We start from the raw sequence: 19,915 nt of genomic DNA on the forward strand, positions 1-19,915 counted from the left end.
AAAGCTAGTCCCAGACTAAAATGCAAGTTTGAGCTGTTTTAACTGAAAGAAACTTGCACGAACACTTGTAACAACAACTTGACCTTTTCTCCAAGGAAATAACCAGGCTTTCAGAATCAACCACTGAACAAAACATGCATGTTATGAATTAAACCACATGGTGCCTGTACTATAATGGCTCAGATAATACCTTTACACACATAATGGACACACACAGGCATTCTAGTCCTTATTGAGTGTGATATATACATATATACATATATATATATATATATATATTTATGTGTGTGTGTGTGTCTCTCTATTTTTCAAGGCATACCGCTTCCTTGCCATTAATAAGAAGCTTGGTTTGAGTGGGAGACCGGAGAGGCCCGTTGGCTGCATTGGCACTTGCAAGGTAAACAGTGTTCTGTGTGCTGTCGTAAACTCTCCTGACAGGAAATGCAAACATTTCCTCATTTACTTCAGCTCCTGCTCATTACAGTTCTTTGTGATTTATCCTTATAATAACTCAGAGTAACACAGTGCCTATGATAATTAAATATTAGTCCAACTCTCCTTTAAAGGAATAGTTCACTGTCATTATGTACTCAGCCTCATGTCGTAACAAACTTGTATGGTGCTATTCTATCTCTAAAAGACAAAAGTATTTTTTCATGAATCTTTATACAGATCTTTTCCATACTGCAACAGTTCATAGTGACCACATCTGCTAATCTGCAAAAATGACAAAATACCCACCAAAAACATTTTAAGTCATCTATATGATTGATATGAAAGACTGATAGTACTGAAATTTAAGTTGGTATTGACTGATAATCTTGCTCCGGTGAGCTGTTCTTTTCAGGGAACAAGATAATACGTTTTACTTTTTGTACTGAATTAATCATTCACATATCTGATTGATTTGTTCACACATGATCTGGTTGCAGCAGTTTGCAGTTCTTGAATTAACATATTACTATGATAGAAGATTAATGACTTAAATTTCAGTCTGTTTTTCTCAAAAAGCCATCGTATGGCTTAAAGGGATAGTTCACCCAAAAATAATAATTAGCCCATGATTTACTCACCTTCAAGTCATCCTAGGTCTATATGACATTATTCTTTCAGACGAATACAATCGGAGTTATATTAAAAATGTCCTGGCTCTTCCAAGCTTTAGAATGGCAGTGAATGGCTGTTTCTGTTTTGAAGTCCATAAAAGTTCATCCATCCATCATAAAAGCGCACCACACGGCTCTGGGTGGTTAATAAAGGCCTTCTGAAGCAAAGCGATGCGTTTGTGTAAGTAAAATATTCATATTTAACATGTTACAAAGTAAAATTCTAGTTTCCTGTCAAACGGCCATACGCAAAATTCACTGCGCCTAATGCGCAACTTGTGACATCAGAAGTAGCGTAGTGCGTCATGCGTAGCGTAAATATCAGCAGTACGTCGCATTACTTGCATAAATTGCGCTTAGACTTAAGTCGAATCCATATGTTCGTTTGGCCGTAAGCTAGTTATTTTAATTTCTAAACTTTTAAATATGAATATTTTTCTTACAAAAACGCATTAGATACACTTTCATGGACTTCAAAACAGAAACTGCCATTCACTGCCATTATAAAGCTTGGAAGAGCCAGGACATTTTTTAATATAAATCCGATTGTATTTGTCTGAAAGGAAGAATGTCATATACACCTAGGATGACTTGAGGGTGAGTAAATCATGGGCTAATTTTCATTTTTGGTGAACTATCCCTTTAAGAAGACTTGTAAAATGGCACTCGATTTATATATGGAGTACTTTTATGGGTCTTTTGTTGTCATTTTTTAACCCTAACAGCCACTTGTCATAAAGATTCTTCTAAATATCTAGTTTTTTTTGTTCCACAAAAAAAAAAAGAAGAAAGTCAAATGAATTGCAACGGCATGAATGTAAATGCACACAAACCCTTTAACTGCACACAAACCTAAATTATGTCAAGAGGTGCAGATGATTGATTACAAGTCTATTGTTCGGTTCCAAAACTGCTGAACCTCACTGCCTGCAGGCAGTTTAAGCATGATGACATTTGGGGAAGATAAAAATAGGAACTACAGAGTAATGATCTTCTGTATTTGATGGAGAATTGATTATGTTTAGTATGACAGTGGTGGGCTATATGCAGTAACTCACTTCTCACATAAATACAGAGAAAATTAGAGGGATGTCTATGTGTCTGTCTGTTCAGAAAGGATGGTGTGTTTTATTTGCTGTCTGAGGTAAAGTATATGTCTAGATCTAACAGTCATCCATATAGTTGCAGGTAACGCTATGGGTAATTTCTCTCCCCCTCAGATTTATCGAATACTTGGAAAGACTGTGGTCTGCTATCCAATTGTCTTCGATCTCAGTGACTTCTACTTGTCCCAGGATGTCATGCTTTTGATAGATGATATTAAGGTAAGATATCACACCTCACTGGTTCCTCAGACGATGTAAGAAGAGGGTTCTCTTTGTGTTTCACATTTTGTCTATCTTTCTATATAAAGAAAGAATCAAATTTAGGGCAGAAAATGGGCAATGGACAGAAACGTCCCCTATAAATCATCAGTGTCCACCCTCAGAGTTACAGTGTGGTTTTCCTGCTGTCTGCGCTGTGCTTGTATGTTTATGCTGCAATGTGATTGCCAAAGTTCCAGCGCTCTCTTGTAATGCGGTTGTATTTACATGCGTTTTACAGAATGCCTTGCAGTTTATTAAGCAGTACTGGAAGATGTCGGGCCGGCCTCTCTTCCTGGTCCTTATCAGAGAGGACAACATTAAGTAAGAGGCTCTCCAGTCAGCCAGAACCTAGTTTTGTTTATGAGAGGTACAGTAATGTCACCTCTTTCTTGCCAGGGGGAGCCGCTTCAACCCCATCCTGGACATGCTGGCATCTTTTAAGAAGGGAAACATTGGAGGAGTCAAAGTTCATGTGGACAGACTTCAGGTGCTGCTCTTTATAAGAAATGATTTTATATGTAATGCGTCTAATTGACTTCCAAAACCAGCCTTTTTCCACATCTTACAAACACATGGGAATGTATTATTAAAGTAATATTAATGCATATTTCTCTCACTGAATGGTTTCATATTGATAAATAGAAGTTTATATTCTGAGAAATCTGAGTGCATACGTCACTATAGAGCGAAGTCTTGTCGTTTCACCAGAAGTTGGAGTTATGAAATTTTGATTCAAAATTATGAGATAAAAAAAAATGCAGGCTTTGACAATAACATGCTTTTAGACAATAAATTGTGTGATTTTTCATTTCATGCCAACTTGGGTAATGCAGTTGAACAATGATTCAGATCAGATCATAGAGGCTGAAAGGAAAGAAAAAAAGAAAAGTTTTAGAGAGGCCTAGTCAAAGTCCAGATTCTGAATCAACGAAAGATGACATAGCAGGACCTTGAAAAGAGCAGTACCTATTTTCACTGAAATAACTATTTTTGTGTGAATTAACATGTGTATTGTGCAAGTGCATTGTGTCTTTACTCAGGTTCCCTTTGTGCAATATTTTTGTACACAAATTTGCATCCACAGAGTTTGGCATAATAGAGAATTTCAAGATGGGGGCAAATACTTATTTGCTGTACTGTAGTCGCTTAGTGTGTTGATTAACAGTCATTTAGAACATATTGTATTATAATGTAATATTGCATGATGTATCTAAATCAGGGTGTCCGCGCGGTAGTAAAAAGTAGTAAAAGGTAGTAAAAAGAATCTACCAAAATTAAGGCCCTTGAAAGGTAGTAAAAGGTAACAAACGCAATTTGACTTGGTAGTAAATTTTTCATCACCACCTCAATATATGAGTTTCCATTTTTTTGCTTAATATTTGTGTCTCCATATTTTAACTTCATCTAGCATAATTTAAAAATATATACGGTGCTAACAACAGGACCTGACGGGCTCGACATTAACGCTGGTCCGCTTGTCCGGGACAAGTGGATTTTTTGAAGGGACAAGTAAAAGAGAATTTTCCATGCCCGACCGGACAAGTAGCCTGATTAAACGTCAATGACAAAAAAAAAATAACTAGGGAATCACTAAAATGAGAGAATGATTCTGATTGTATTATATTTATTGTAAGTTGCGATCGATAGTGGATAAGAATTACTGATGGTAACAAGGTTGCGCTGTTGAGGAGAAATCCAAACAAATGTACACTCAGTTTAAACTCAGTTAACAACATACTGTCAGTGCCAAAATTCAAAATGTGTTTTCATATTTTTAACATATGATACAGTTTAGCAACCTCACACGACGAGTGTCGTTTTCCTGAATACCATCACGACTGAAAATGTGACATTGCTTTCATACAACAGTTCAAATTAAGTCACTTACATTTTAGACACAATATTGACTGTTTTTGTTCTGTTTCAGCCGCGAAAATAGTTCCAAACAAAGATCACAGCAGAACCGTATCGCATCTCACAGCAACACTTAACCGTGTGTCATTACTGAATGATTCAGCGTTTTGAACGAATTGGCTGAGTCAAAAACCTTTAAAGGTGCAGATATGACAATATGCAGATTTAAATATATCAGAGCTGATTGAACACAGATGAGGATATTTCTTCCGAATAAATTATATTTACAGCACACACACACCAAAAAAATTCCGGACAAGCAACTTTTTTACTCGGACGAGTGAATGACAGATTTACTTGTCCAAAGGACAAGCACATGAAAAGGCTTAATGTCGAGCCCTGAGTGAGTCGGAGATGATAGCAATGACAAAGTGCCAAGGTTATTATTCACCTTATTAGGGCTAAGTACTATGGTTAGGATAACTCAAGGGCTAGGGTTAAGATAAGGACAACTGAAACTCAACTCGACACTACAAAAAAAACATAATTGACAATGACAATACTTAATGATCACAATTAAACATTAGTGTACATAATATGTATGATGGGTGTGACAGTGTCACACTTATACCTTATAGTAAGTAGTAAGTGGTGCTTTGCATACCCCTCCTCCCCCCCCCCCCCCCCCCCCCCCCCCCCCAAAAAAAAGGGCTGCTGCTTGATTTCGTGTTGGTAGTAAAAAATATTGTGGAGGTGGTAAAAAAGGTAGTAAAAGGTAGTAAATTCATCTCTATGATTCCTGCATATACCCTGTAAATGCCTTTGTATTCCCTATGGTCTATCAGGGGTTTTCCTCAAAGTGTGGGGCGCGCAGGGGAGGCATGGGCGATATGACAATGCCAATCGATAGAGATTTTTCTATATAGTTTATCTGTATGTAAATACATGTGTGCAGTGCAGGATTGCTTAAACACGACTGAGCAGCAAAGAAACATCAATGAATAAGAAGAAAGAGTGGGACATGCTTGATGATGAGTTATTAAAAGTACAATAAACCGTGAAAGTGAACTGAATTCGTGGCTGACAGGCAGCTTTCTGTGGCGCACATCTGAAGAGCACGAGTGCTGAATTCAGTTCACTTTCACAGCTTATTATTGCGCTTGAAAGGTCAAATACACACATTTATGTGTCAAAATGCCCATTTCGGTGAGTATTCACGTAACATTGTCAGTTAGGTGAAAGTAAACAGTTAGGACTCTTGACTAAATATCTGTCATAGCTTTATTAAGAATCTGTGTGTAATCCATGCTATGTGGTTTAATTGAAGGACGCCATTGTGTATGTTATGTTATGTTATGTCTTTGACTTTGAAAATCCCTGTTCTAATGTAACATTCTTTGTGGAAACTTTATAGACACTGATATCAGGCGCTGTGGTGGAGCAATTGGATTTCCTACGTGTTAATGAAGCCGAGTAAGATTTAACCTCCATTTGCACCATTTATTTTCCTCTTCACCTTTGTTCAATATGGTACACTTATTGAAGCAATGGAAGGAAATTGTCTTCACAGTTTCTAAGGCATGCAGCAGATTCATAATCCATTTCTTTTTTCCAATAATACATTCCTCTGGGTAGGATCCCAGAGTTTAAGAGCTTCGAGGAGCTGGAGTTGCCCAAGCATTCGAAGGTGAAGCGTCAAACCAGCACGCCGAACGCCTCTGACCTGGAGCAGCAGCCTGAGATCAACGTCGAGGAATGGCTCCATAAATCCACATCTGAGATTCTACAGAAATTCAATGTGAGCCTAACTATCCTGCCTGTGTGTGATTATGAGTTTAATATAGGTGCTCTTATATAACTCATATTCTGTTATCAGGACTGTGACTGTCTGGCCAGTCAAGCCCAGCTGGCCAGTATTCTCCTCAAAAAAGAAGGCCCAGACTTCTTTGATAAAAACGGTATGTGGTTTAGTCACCCAAATAGTACATAATTCATGAGATATTTATTATTAGTTCATTCAAATATGTCTCTACCTCTGAAATGTCTGGTATTTTTACTAAAGTTTTAATGATTAAGTGTAAGGCCAGAGTATTTCAGTGCTATTGAAATGGTGAGCTTTTTAAAAAGCCACAGGACACGTCTTACTGCATGGCTGCTTTTAAAGCTCATCTGAATGAAATGTCCACAGCTGTAATCCATTTAGTGCCTTCATGGATAAGCAAGTGGGTTGGCAATGCTTGCTCACACCCTTGTCGTGGTCTTAATTCCCGTAGCTACAGTTTATCTCGTAGCTCAAGACTGTTCACACTCTTAAACGGACCTATTGAACAAGCGCAGAGCGATTAAATAAATGCCTATATGTGATTTTATGTTGCAAGCCGGAGCTTCCACATGTGTTTGGGCCTAAATGCTCCGGGGATGTTGTCTTACAGACTACACTAAGGCTGAAAATATTTTTTTTCATGGTTAACATGCCATTCCTAACCCTCTGTATGTCCAGAGAATCTCAAGGATGACATGGAGAGAATCTACAGAAGAGCTGGGAGCAGGAAGCTTTGGTAAGTTTTTCCTCTTTTCATTGCACTCACCGGAAGCATTTAGAGTTTCACTTATTTGCTCATTGTAGTTGGGTAAAATGATCAACTCTTGATATATTTATGGCTATTTTGGTTTTTACCTGTTATGTGTATTTGTCTAATGTTACGTGCAACTATGCGCATATATATTTTTAAACACGCAAACCTCATGTAGGCTGGCGGTGCGTAGTGCTGCGGCCGTTATCCAGAAGTTTCCCGGTTCTATAGCTCCTCATATAACCACTATATTGGTCCATGGCAAGCAGGTAATTGGGCGGTGGGGTATACGACCTCTGCATGTGTGGTGTAACTGTTGACTCCGTGCCGAAGGATGTGTTAACTCATGAGCACGCAGCACTCATCCTTTGTTGTTGTTTTTCTTTACATCCGCTTAGTCAAGCTGTTATTATCATGCACAGAGAAACCATGCAGCTCATTAGTTGTTTTTTTTTCTTTCTTTTATAATTGTTATTTTGTGCCTATGGTAATGTTTTTTTTGAAGTTGAGCTTTTTTATATCCTTCATAACACAAATTGATGCCTCTTAGCTGGGGTTATCACTGTAACAGTGTCTCATTTGCAATTTGTTTGTGAGCTAAACGCCATTATGTCTGTGGCAGTATAACCTGTCCATAACACTTATTTATATTCATTCACCAAAGGAATCCATCAGCTAAACATGAAATTGGTGAACATTAAAATAGGTTCTTGTAGCTCAAATGACGCTAAAGTCATGCATTTAATTTCCAGGGAACACACCTAATAATAAAACGTATACACTGAATATACTGTAAGTTACTTTGGATAAAAGTGCCTGCCAAATAAATGTATGAATAAATGGAAATGCAAATTACGAATGTGTACAGTAGGAAGTGTAACTTTTGTCCAGGAGCAACAACAGCATAGTTTAAATGCCCAATGCCACTTTGTCACTTTGAGATGCCGAGCTCTCCTGATCGTTTTCGTCCCAGAGGGCCCAGCTTTAAATATTAATGATTTAAATGCTACAGGGGGTCAAAATTTTGGAATATAACATCTTCTCATTTATTCAAATGAGCACCATGCTGCATTACAATTAGACTTCAAACAATCTAAAGTTTAAAGAAGTTTGGTGGGGTTCACAAAGTTCTTGTAATGAGTCTTTTTGGTGATATATGTGAAATGAGCTCCAACTATATTTGTCATTGCTTATGAGGCAGCAAGTCTTATATAGACTATCTGTCAAAAGTTTGGGGTCGGAAGGATTTTTTAAAATGTATTTTAAAGAAGACTCTTATGCATTTTATTTGATCAAAGAAACAGTAAAAACAGTAATATTGTGAAAATATTATTACATAAAAAACTATTATTTTCTGTTTTATTATATTTTAAAATGTAATTAATTCCTGTGATGTTAAAGCTGAATTTTCAGCATCATTACTCCAGTCTTCAGTGTCACATGATCCTTCAGAAATCATTCTAATGTGCTGATTTGCTGCTCAGGAAACATTTAAAAAATGTTGAAAAAGTGATGCTTTCTTCAGGATCCTTTAATGAATAGGACGTAACAGCATTTATTTGAAATATAAATCTTATGTAACATTGTAAATGCCTTTACTGTCACTTGTCACTTTGATTTTATTTTGAATTTAATGTATCCTTTCTGAATAAAAGTATTAATTTATTTAAAATGTAATCTTTCTGACCCCAAACCTTTGAACAGTAGTGTATACATTTTAGGAATAAACTATGTTTTATAATAGACTGTAGTCCAATTCAATTTCTGTTTGGCTTCATTGAATGAGTGTTGTGTTGTATTGTGTTGTGTTCACCAGGTCCGTTGTGCGCCTTGCTGCCAGTCTTTTAACTAAACTAGTGGACAGCCTTGCACCGAGCATTACTAGTGTTTTAGTTCATGGCAAGCAGGTAAGTGAAAAACAGGAACAGGGGCCTAAATAATAGATAAGATATGAACGAACAAGTCAAAAATGTAATGAAGTCAAACATTTTAATGTTCACTAATTATAAGAAGGTTAAAATTAGCTTAGAATGTGTTCTTTTCACATCAGTTATATGCCGAAGTCATGATGGACTCCTCTTCCTATTACACAACAGAATAATAGCTAATTGCATCAGTCATCACTGGCAAAGCTAACCTGCTTTCATTTGAAGCTTAACTATTCCTTTTGCAGCAAAAATCGCTTTTACCCAGAACGCCTGCAACCATCCCATTGTTTGTGCATTACATTTACCCTCAGTGTACATTTACCTTTTATTTGCTTTGTGTTGAGACAAACATTACTTGTGGTGTGGAGTGTTTGTTTAATGAACTGCCATAGTTTCCCAACATAGTCGTGTTTAGCCCCTGGTGGTTGTGAAATGATTCATCAGAGTAGCGCACTAGCAGTGAATCTGCATATAAATTGCATCCTAGGGGCCTAATGTTGTGGGTAAGATAAATGGGTACGTTTTGGTTTGAAAATGGGTCATTCTTTGCATACAAGAGCAGTCTGAGCTGACCTGCATGTAGAATCACAGAGTCTTAGCCTTATTTAATTTAAAGAAGCCTATGTGCTCTATGTGCTCCCTACTTAATGTGTATTTGGGTAAATTGCCATAGCAGAGCAATATTGATGTCTGCTGGGAACTATAAGGAGATAGCCACCACATACTTAAGCCAGACTCAAATTATATATATTTTTATTGCATAGATAACAAAGACCAAGTGGCTTCTACAAACAAATCACACTAGACTGATTTTTTTCTTCTTCTAACATTTGAGAACCACAAAGTACCCAAGTAGATTTTATCTTTTAAAAGCCAACAAACTTGTTTTTGTTAAATTTATGCTATATTTTGATATCTAATACAGTGGTATTCATAAATATTGAATACCACTGTATTCCGGGCCAAAGGTGGCACCTGATGACCTTTGATTTGGCCCGCCATGCAATCATAAGGAAAAATAGAAAATTATTAATTATTATTATTATAAAGAAATTATATATATATATATATATATATATATATATATATATATATATATAAAATGTAGATGTGTGTGTGTGTTTATAAAATATAGTTGGATATTAAGCAACATTTACTTTCAGCCCACAACCTTTAATCAAGATGTTTGCCCTTCATAGTAAAAAGTTTGCATACATCTGATATATATATATGTGGGACCGCTGTAATAATGTTGTAATTTTTATGCAGATCTGCAGTGTTTAATAGAACATCTTGTATAGACCTATTACCACATTCATTCATATTATTTGGGAGCTTTCCTTGAAAAGGATAGATGTACTGGAATGTTGTGATTTTGTGACAATTCATAACTACACTGTATTTTGTGAATTGGTGGCTAATTTGTATTATTTCTTATAATCTCATGTGTACATTTAAATGCTTACGCCTCACTGATGGTTGGATTTAGGGGTGGACCTTTCATGCTTACGGTCTTTATAAAAATCAAACATTTCCTTACACATCACATTGTACAAATTCAAATGAAATCACCACCTGGTAAAATAGTTTTTTTTTTCTTTTTTTTTTTCATAATATCGGGTTGGATTTATACATTTTAAAAAGAGATAATACTGGTTTGAGTCATTGCAGTACATTTAAAACCCTTTCAAAGAAATAGAAATGACCAAAATGCTTCTCTGACAAATCATCCATCGTGATACAGACTGACGGCAGTTCTGATTTACCAGGTGACTCTGGGACTGTTTGGGCATGAGGAGATTGTGATCTCTAACCCACTGTCTCCGGGGGTCATAAAGGACATCATATACAGCAAGTGCAGCCCTCACGGCGAGCGAGAGGCCGTGCTGCAGCAAGAGCTGGTCATCCACATTGGCTGGATCATCTCCAACACCCCAGAGCTGTTCAGTGGCATGCTGAAGATCCGTGTGGGGTATTCTGTCCCCTCTCTTTTCAGATAATGAGCTTCACAACATGAGCCTAAATAATAGAAATAACATGTTCGCATCTCTAAATAATAAATATATTGCATTAGGTTCTGCACATTATTTACACGGGTTTCCTTAACAAACTTTCTTGTCTTGCTCATGTTTCAATCAGGTGGATTGTTCAAGCAATGAAACATGAGTTGAAGATTCGTGCTGGGGACATGCCACCTCAGGACATCTACCAGATGTCCCCTAGTGATGTCAAACAGCTCCTGCTGGATGTCCTCCAGCCTCAGCAGAATGGCAGGTGCAGGATACCCACCATCTGTGTTTCTGTAGATACCTGCCAAACGTGAATGGTTTGCCGTGTCCATTTGCAACAGTAGTATACAGTTTATCATCATTTATATAATACTAGCTTTTAATTGGGCAACTAACAATCATTTTTAAATAAGAACCTGATATTCTGATAATGTACACCATCATCCAAAACTTGGGATCAGTAATATTATTTATTTTTTTAAATAATTGAATCCTTTTTTTTCTGCAAGGACGCATTAAATTGATCAAAAGTGACAGTACAGACTTTAACATTGTTACTAAAGATTTCTATTTCAAATAAATTCTGTTCTTTGTATTCAAGAATGTGTTCTTTATATTTAAGAATACTGACAAGTAATCACATTCATAATATATGAATGTCTCCGCATTCATAATAAATAAGAAATGTTTCATGAACACCAAATCAGAATATTGAATGATTTCTGAAGGATCATGTGACACTGAAAACTGGAGTAATGATGCTGAAAATTTAGCTTTACTATCATAGAAATAAATGACATTTTAAAATATATTAAAACAGAGCAAAGCTATTTTAGGTTGTAATGATAGTCCACCATATTATTGTTTTCACTGTATTTTTAAAACAAATAAATGCAGCCTAAGCATTATTAAGGGACTTATTTCAAAAGCATTAATATATCTTACCGAGGCCTGAATTTTGATTGGATAATTTATGTATTATCTCCCAAATGAGTCTAGCTGCAGAGTTAGCATTCAGGGATTTGTCCGTTTTACCAATTTGGATGATTTGTTTTGGTCTTCCATGTTTCTATAGATCGTGGCTTAATAGACGTCAGATAGATGGCTCCCTCAACCGCACCCCTCTCGGCTTCTATGACCGCGTTTGGCAAATCCTAGAGAGAACACGTAATGGCATCATGGTTGGAGGAAAAAGTCTCCCTCAGGTAACTCCTCTTAAACCTTTGATCTTTTTGGGGGGAAATATTAAGCATAGTTTTGCAGAGGAACTGTAGTTTTTTTTATTATTATTATTACTATTATTATTTCTTTTACAAAGAAGAAACAGCACTGCATTGAATACATTAACAAAAAAAAAAATAAAAAAAAATAAAACAATAACTGACTCCTCAACAAGTAAGAAAAAACTGTACATAGTTCTTAAGAAACTTGTTGTTCTTACTGTTATCAATGAGTTTAAGAGATTTTACAATAAGGGAAATCTCAGCAATAAAGTCTTGAGAAATTTGTTTTTGTGAATAAAAAATTTACAATGCAACACAAAGAAATTAACAACATTATCAATAGCATAGTCACTCCCAGAAAAATAGAGGAATATATCCTTCAATGAAAAGTTTAAATCACATTTGATAAAATGAGAAAGATAACAACCCAAGCTCTCCCAAAGAGGCGCAACCTGATTACAGTGGTAGAATAAATGAAGCAAAGTTTCTTCCTCAACTTTGCAAAATACACACAGGTCAGAGATCAACAAAAGAGGCAATTTGTGAGTTGGTTGGGTAAACATTATGAAGAACCTTAAAGTGTACCTCTCTAATTTTATTGGACATACAATATTTCTCTGGGAGTAACCACGCCCTCTTCCAGTGAATACTGTCAAAAAAATGATTCCAGAAAAATTTACATCGAGGGGATGTGTAAACTGTGTAACGTAACAATAGCTTTATAAGTTTACTATTACATTTTTTATCAATAAGGCTAACTCCATCCAATAAAAGTTTGGGCATAATGGTTTTTCTCTCATTAAAATAAATAAATGCACATAACTTGGAGACAAAGCTTTGATGACAGAATTGAAAGTTCTAGCAGGCAGAGGAAAATTATACAAAGTCATAAATTCTTCATTGTCCAGTATACTGCCATCATTTTTAAATAAATCCAAAACAAAAACAATACCTCTATCATACCACTTATCCATAAAAAATGATTTGTTTCGGATTAAAATGTTCAAATTATTCTTTGTGGGGAGAAAAATTGTGCACATAACACAATTTCCAAGCAAGTAAAACTTGTTGGTGAAATTTGGAGAGAGAAATCGGTAACTTAGAAGGGGTGAAATTACATTTTAAAAGAAACTCTAAACCGCCTAATCTACGAAATATGGCATTGGGGATATAGTACCAAATTGAGCCATTACTACAAAGACATTTTTTTTAACCAACTAATTCTAAAAGAGCTGACTAATTCTTTACAATGTAAAACTTCCTGTCCACCCACAGAACGTCTATCGTTTGTTATCGTTCGCAAAGATCGGAATAGACAGGGGGGTGGGGTTTGCATATTTGTGAGGTCTGATATTGATTTCAATCTAAGACAGGACCTGGACAATGTTAACCTTGAAGCTGTGTGGATTGATATTTTGCTTCCAAAAAGCAAACCAATTTTGTGTGGTGTTGTCTATAGACCTCCAAATCAAAATGACTTCATCCAAACCTTGGAATGCGTTAGTGCAGGCTGTCATGATTTTTTAAACCAGGAAGTCATTTTAATGGCAGATAATAATATTGATGTTTTGAATACAGAAGGGCCACTATACAATGGCTTTTGTGACTTTCTGAAAATGCATGGTCTAACCCAATTAATTAGTGTTCCAACCAGAATAACTGAGCATAGCCAAACTGCCATTGACCACATTATTGTATCTGACACAAGCAAAATTCTACAAAGTGGTGTCATTGTGTATGGAATTAGTGACCATTTTTTAACCTACTGTATCAGGAAAGTTAAGAGGGCTCAGATTAAATGTCACAAATCTGTGAAAAGCAGAAGTTTAAAAGGGTATAATGTTAAAAATTTTCAGGGCATACTTAATAATATCAACTGGATGGAAATTACCAACATATGTGATGTTGATACAGCATGGGATTGCTTTCAATCTATTTTCTTGGAAATACTTGACAAGATAGCCCCATTAAAAGAGACCAGGATTAAACAAAGATCACAGCCTTGGATAAATAATGATATCTTGGACACCATTTACTTGAGGGATAAAATTTTAAGTGTGTTTAAAAGAACCAAGCTGCCTGTTCTTTTTAAAGAATATAAAGTAATTAGAAATAAGGTTCAGCGAATGGTGGATGAGGCGAAAAAGGATTTTTTTATGTCTAAAATTGAGGAGCATAAAAAGGATCCCAAGAAATTGTGGGAAACTCTTAGGCCTTTGGGGACGAAAGAGAACCCTAAGCAAAAACAAGGTAAAATAGGCCTAGATATTAATGGGTCCATATTGTATGATAGAAATGTGGTGGCAGATACTTTTAATAGTTTCTTCACAACAATTGCAAGAAATCTGGTGCAGAAGCTTTCATCTGCATCAGGTGTTTTTAGTGATCCACAGAGGGTGCATAAGTTTTATGAAGAAAAGGGAGTTCAGCCAAACACTTTTTATTTTAAGCAAGTAACAGAGGAGCTGGTACTAAAAAAACTTAAAGGCCTAAATCCTTCCAAGGCTACCGGTTTTGATAACATCTCTGCCAGGTTTCTTAAGGATGCTGCTGAAATAATCACTCCTGTCATAACTTATCTTATTAATTTATCTATTGAAAAAAAACATTTCCCCAGTAAATTTAAGGTGGCAAGAGTGATACCTCTATTTAAAAAAGGGCCCAAATCTGATCCTGGAAATTTTCGCCCTGTATCTATCTTGTGTTCAATATCAAAAATTGTGGAAAGGATTATTTATGAGCAAATAGACAGTTATTTAGCAGAACATAACCTTTTATTTGACTTCCAATCAGGTTTTAGAAAAGCCCATTCCACTAATACCTGTCTGCTTTATCTTACAGACTTTATTAGAAAAGAGGTAGAGAAGGGGAATTATTGTGGCATGGTGTTAATAGACCTTCAAAAGGCCTTCGATACGGTTCAGTATGATGTCCTTTTGAACAAACTAAAAGCCCTAGGATTTTCTCCAGCATCTCTTCAGTGGGTGAGGTCATACCTGGTGGACAGAGAACAGGTGGTAGATGTGGAAGGGACCTTGTCCACACCACTTAAATTAACTTGTGGAGTTCCCCAGGGGACTATTTTGGGTCCTCTCTTTTTTTTATTATATGTTAATGATATGTCGTCAGCTATAGACTGTAATTTGTTTTTATTTGCAGATGACTCAGCTATTCTAGTCTCTCATAAAGACAAATCAGAGGTGGAAAGGCTGCTTAGTTCAGAACTCCTTAACCTCAGTGTTTGGCTAACAGACAACAAGCTGTCTCTCCACCTTGGCAAAACAGAGTCAATTCTTTTTGGGTCCAGAGATAAACTGAAAAAGGCTATGGGGTTTAGGGTAGTCGTAGGTAATGTTGAAATTACAGCCAAGGAAGCAGTTACTTACTTGGGCTGTGTACTAGATAACAAATTATCAGGTGAGCTTATGGCCCGAAAAATTATTTCAAAGGTAAGCCAAAGGACTAAGTTCCTAGCAAGAATATCCAGCCTCTTAGATAGTAAAACCTTAAAAATCCTGGCTGATGCGCTTGTTCAATGTCATCTGGACTATGCCTGTACATCTTGGTACACAGGCATTACTAAAGGCCTTAAAGACAAGCTACAGATCTGTCAAAATAAACTAATCAGAGTGATTCTTAAATTAAATCCTAGAACTCATCTTCTTTCTCACCATTTTTCCAGTCTTGGGTGGCTTAGAGTGGAGGAGAGGGTTTCTCAACTTAAACTGTGTTTAGTTTATAAAATAAGAAATAATCTGGCACCCAAGTATTTATGTGATTACTTTTCAAAAATTAGTGATACGCACAATTACTGTACCAGGGGGAGTTCCACAGATTATAGGCCCTGCCGCTTTAGGAGCTGTGTGGGAAAGTACTCTTTCCTATACTCTGCAGCTGTCTTGTGGAATAGTTTACCTTTAAATCTCAAACTGTTGGGCTCTTCATATTATAATTTTAAATCTTCAGTAAAAAAATGGTTATTAAACTTATAAAGAAAAAAGAAAGGAAAAAGAAATAGAAATCCTTGAAGTAGTAGGAATACTGTTTTGTCTGTTTGTGTGTCTGTTTGTCTATTTGGGAATTTAGTCATTGTTTTTTTTTTTTTTTTATTGTGTTTTTATTAGCTTTATTTTATTTGTATTTTTTATGCTTCTTTTCTTTATTGTCCTCAATGTTGTTAGTCCATGTACTGTTATATATTTTCCATCATAAGGACCACAATGGAAACAAGCCTTTGGGCTTTTTTGTGTTTTTATCCTTTTGAACACTTCATGTTGATTGTTGTTGTTCAATAAAGTTTTCATTCATTCATTCATTCATATTAGACAAAACAGATTTCCTAACTTTGTGAGATCCGTTCTTCCAAATAAAATTCAACATGATTTTGTCAATATCATCACAGATTTTGTCACTAACAAGTACAGAGGAACTGTAGTTCTGGGGAAATAATCTCCCTGTATTGCATCATTAAAGGACCGTTTTAAATGTGTTTTGAGATAACCATCTTTCACTCTTTTGCAGCAACCTACTCTGTCAGATATGACCATGTATGAAATGAATTTTTCTCTGTTGGTGGAGGACACATTAAAGAACATCGTTTTGGCTGAGTACAGGCAGATAATTGTGGAGGTTAGGCACAATTTGTCCCTTCTGCAGCCCTAACTTATTTTGAATTTGTACTCTAGCGTATTATTCACCTTATCTGCTGTTTGACTCTATGTTTGTGTCTTTGATGACCTGAATGCAGCTGTTGATGGTGGTGTCAATTTTACTGGAAAGAAACCCGGAGCTGGAGTTTCAGGAGCCGGTGGATTTGGACCAGTTGGTTAAGGACGCCTTTGCTGACTTTCAGAAAGACCGCAGCAGACTGGGGGGCTCTGGGAAACTGGTGAGGGCAGATTTAACATGTGAAAGCTTTCAAGTTCAAGAAGGCTTTTATGCAAGGCTTAACAGTAAAACAAACAATATACTGACTAAATACGAAATTTCTGTTCAGTGCTTTTGCCTGCCACAGTTATGCAATTTTCTTCGAATTATATTATATCATAAATGCAATTAATTAATCAATCAATCAGCATATCATGTAATGAATAGATTGAGAGCCCTAATGTAATGTACTTTAACACGCAGCAGCCAGTATGAATTTGAATGGCAGGTACACTTGCATTAGCATTTTGTGGTGATGTTACTAAGATAAATAAAATCCACAGGATAACATGGAGGCCTTCTACAACACACCAGCCCTGGGGAAACAAGGCACGTCCAGTTACCTGACCAAGGCAGTAATGATCCAGCTGCTGCAGGGAGAGGTGAAGCCCAGTAAAGATGACCCATGTTCTGTCAGCTAAAGCACTGAGACTGCCATACACACCCAGTCTCGCTAACATGGGTTTTGTCTGGAATATATAGCATATAAATTAAAATAAATCATTTCAGAACCTTGAAAGTTATGGCCCACATTTAAAAAAAAAGAAAAAAGAAAAAAGTTTGCATTGTTAGCCTCCCAAAGCTTATTGTATAAGTTTTTTTTTTTCCGTCAGGTCCTTTATCAATACCAGCACACACCTTGGCTTTGTCTAGAGAACCACATGCCTCATGGCAAACTATTAAGTTAGGATCAAAATAGCTTCACATTGCACACTAACTGCATGTCATTATTCAGGATGTGGTTTGAATAGTCACATAGATGTTGTTGGTTGTGAACTTAAAAGTGAAGATAGAAGCTGTTTTGCAGCTGTTTTTGTTCAATAATGTAGTATATTCTGAAATAATGTATACATGTATTTGAGCTTAATGTAGTTTGTTTTTCATTTCGAACCTGTTGTTAGTTAACTTCAGAGCATATGACTGCTACTTGATGTACAGTATCATGGCACTTGCTTTTATGTATGTTTGAATACTAATATAAAAAAAATGTTTGAGTGTGTTGGTTTCCTCATTATAAGAACAGTATTTTCAGTCCTTTACTACTGAAGAAAAATTTATATTAAAAAATAAACTGCCCATGTTTTAACTTAATTGCCATTTCTGTCCTTTTCTCTCTGTGTCGACTGCATTGAAAACCTCAAATCTTTGACAGTCACATAAAAGATGCTTGTGTCACAATTATTAGGGTTCATCCCAGAAGAAAACCTCAGCAGAAATCTTTTTTTAACTGAATGAGTGGGTGTTTGGACCAAGATCCTTGTTTATCATGCTGACCGCTGGCATCAGCCTCCGCTAAGTGTATGTCAGAGTAATCAGAGGTCTCGGCAGTTCTCCTGAGAAATGAGTCCCAAACTTGCAATATATTGAACACAGAGAGACTGAAGAATCTGTATCTGCCCCTGAGGCCAAATACAAGCTTTGAATGGATGGAAACAAGATTACACACTGGAGATTGGTGCTGAACAAAGCTAAGTTATGAGTTATTAAGCCAAAATCTGTCATACAGCTGCAGGTGGCTTGTTTTTGCGGATTTGGTCAGTCCATTTAAAAAAATGTCTCAGTCTATTTGAAGTTATACACTTCCTTTAGTCTTGCTGCATTTTTTCTGATTTGTGTTAATAATCCATGCACCATTACACCCAATGGTACCTGTCCAAATGAATGTACACTTTAGCATGGCTATTTCATAAATCAAGATATCCTCTTGAGAAAAGCAATAAAACTGTTTTAAAACCCTCATAAAAGTTAATAGGCCCCTTAAAGTCACAGTGTGTGTGTGTGTGTGCAGCTGAAGTGCTTATTGGGCGGTCTGACAGGTCTGTTTTCATTGTTCTTAGTCTGTATGAGGGTCACCTTTAGGTAGGTGACATGAGTGAAAAGGACTTGGTAATAATGCTTAATCTTTGCATCACATTGACATCCCTTGTGCACCCTTGTGTATCCCTTATTAACAACTCATTCACACAATGCGATTTTACTTTGAAAAAGTTTGTCTAGCGCGTGTTTACATAGTAAAACAATGGAAAAGTAGGATGTTAGAATGGAAAAACTCGTTCTGTGTGAATGGCCCCTAACAGTTGTGCTGCTTAATATTTTCTTGGAAAAAAGGTGATTTTTGTTTGATAATAGAAAGCTCGAAAGAACAAGCATTTTTAAATATAAAACTGTCACTTTTGATTAAAGGGATAGTTCACCCCCCCCCCCCAAAAAATTAAATTCTGTCATCACTTACTCATCCTCAAGTTGTTCCAAACCTATATGAGTTTCTTTCTTCTGCTGAACACAAAAGAAGATATTTTGATGAATGTTAGTAACCAGACAGTTGATGTAGCCACTGACTTCCATAGTTCCCTGCATTTTTCCTGCATTCATTTTACACGTCTAGTACAATTATGTGGTTTTGTTTCATTAATATGGTGTATACTTCTTGATTTACCCCGAAAGAATGGAAGTGAAATGTGACAACATGCCCCATAGTACATTGTAACACGTGAGGTGCATATTGTAACATGTTCTCTGATAAAAACAAAAACAAAAAAACAAGACAAACTACAATATTTTCTCAATAAGATACAATTATTAACTTTTTATATATAAAATAATGGCATTTTTTAATAATTAAAAGTTATTATTCATGATTGAGTTTGACAAACACACCACAAAACACAGCTATACAGCATAGTTCAAAATATAATAATAATTAATCATTTCTGAATATTGACTCTCAGTCTTTATTCACCTTTTTCTCATGGTTTCTCAATAGAATTCATAAAAGTATAGAATAGAATAGAGTAGTTCTATAGGGGCTCATTGTAATGCAGTGTTACAACATTCCCCACCTGCAAACCGGGTCTGTCTGTCAAATCTGTAAAAAAAAAGTAACAGATATAAGATTAAAATAATATCAGATTTGTCTAATTTTATATAA

The 19,915-nt window shown here is 36.0% G+C and overlaps 1 protein-coding gene across 3 annotated transcripts in view; it reads left to right on the plus strand.

The window, feature by feature from the left end:
- Positions 1-18,078, plus strand: part of phkb (phosphorylase kinase, beta) — a 74,325-nt gene extending 56,247 nt beyond the window's left edge. For 2 of the 3 annotated variants that reach the window (XM_084109119.1, XM_084109121.1), the window contains 15 exons: positions 314-397; positions 2,327-2,431; positions 2,712-2,794; positions 2,870-2,960; positions 5,742-5,800; positions 5,963-6,125; positions 6,204-6,285; positions 6,828-6,885; positions 8,717-8,807; positions 10,598-10,800; positions 10,968-11,102; positions 11,913-12,042; positions 16,582-16,689; positions 16,808-16,948; positions 17,271-18,078. In XM_084109119.1, the coding sequence (XP_083965245.1) occupies positions 314-397; positions 2,327-2,431; positions 2,712-2,794; positions 2,870-2,960; positions 5,742-5,800; positions 5,963-6,125; positions 6,204-6,285; positions 6,828-6,885; positions 8,717-8,807; positions 10,598-10,800; positions 10,968-11,102; positions 11,913-12,042; positions 16,582-16,689; positions 16,808-16,948; positions 17,271-17,408 (1,671 nt within the window). In that variant the 3' untranslated portion in view covers positions 17,409-18,078. Of the gene's footprint in view, positions 1-313; positions 398-2,326; positions 2,432-2,711; positions 2,795-2,869; positions 2,961-5,741; positions 5,801-5,962; positions 6,126-6,203; positions 6,286-6,827; positions 6,886-7,078; positions 7,170-8,716; positions 8,808-10,597; positions 10,801-10,967; positions 11,103-11,912; positions 12,043-16,581; positions 16,690-16,807; positions 16,949-17,270 lie in introns of all 3 variants that reach the window. The other variant, XM_084109120.1, reaches the window with a different exon arrangement.
- Positions 18,079-19,915: the final 1,837 nt, after the last annotated feature.

This window comes from Abramis brama (genome assembly GCF_963993115.1).
Source record: "Abramis brama genome assembly, chromosome: 3".
In the NCBI taxonomy this organism is placed as follows: Eukaryota; Metazoa; Chordata; class Actinopteri; order Cypriniformes; family Leuciscidae; genus Abramis; species Abramis brama.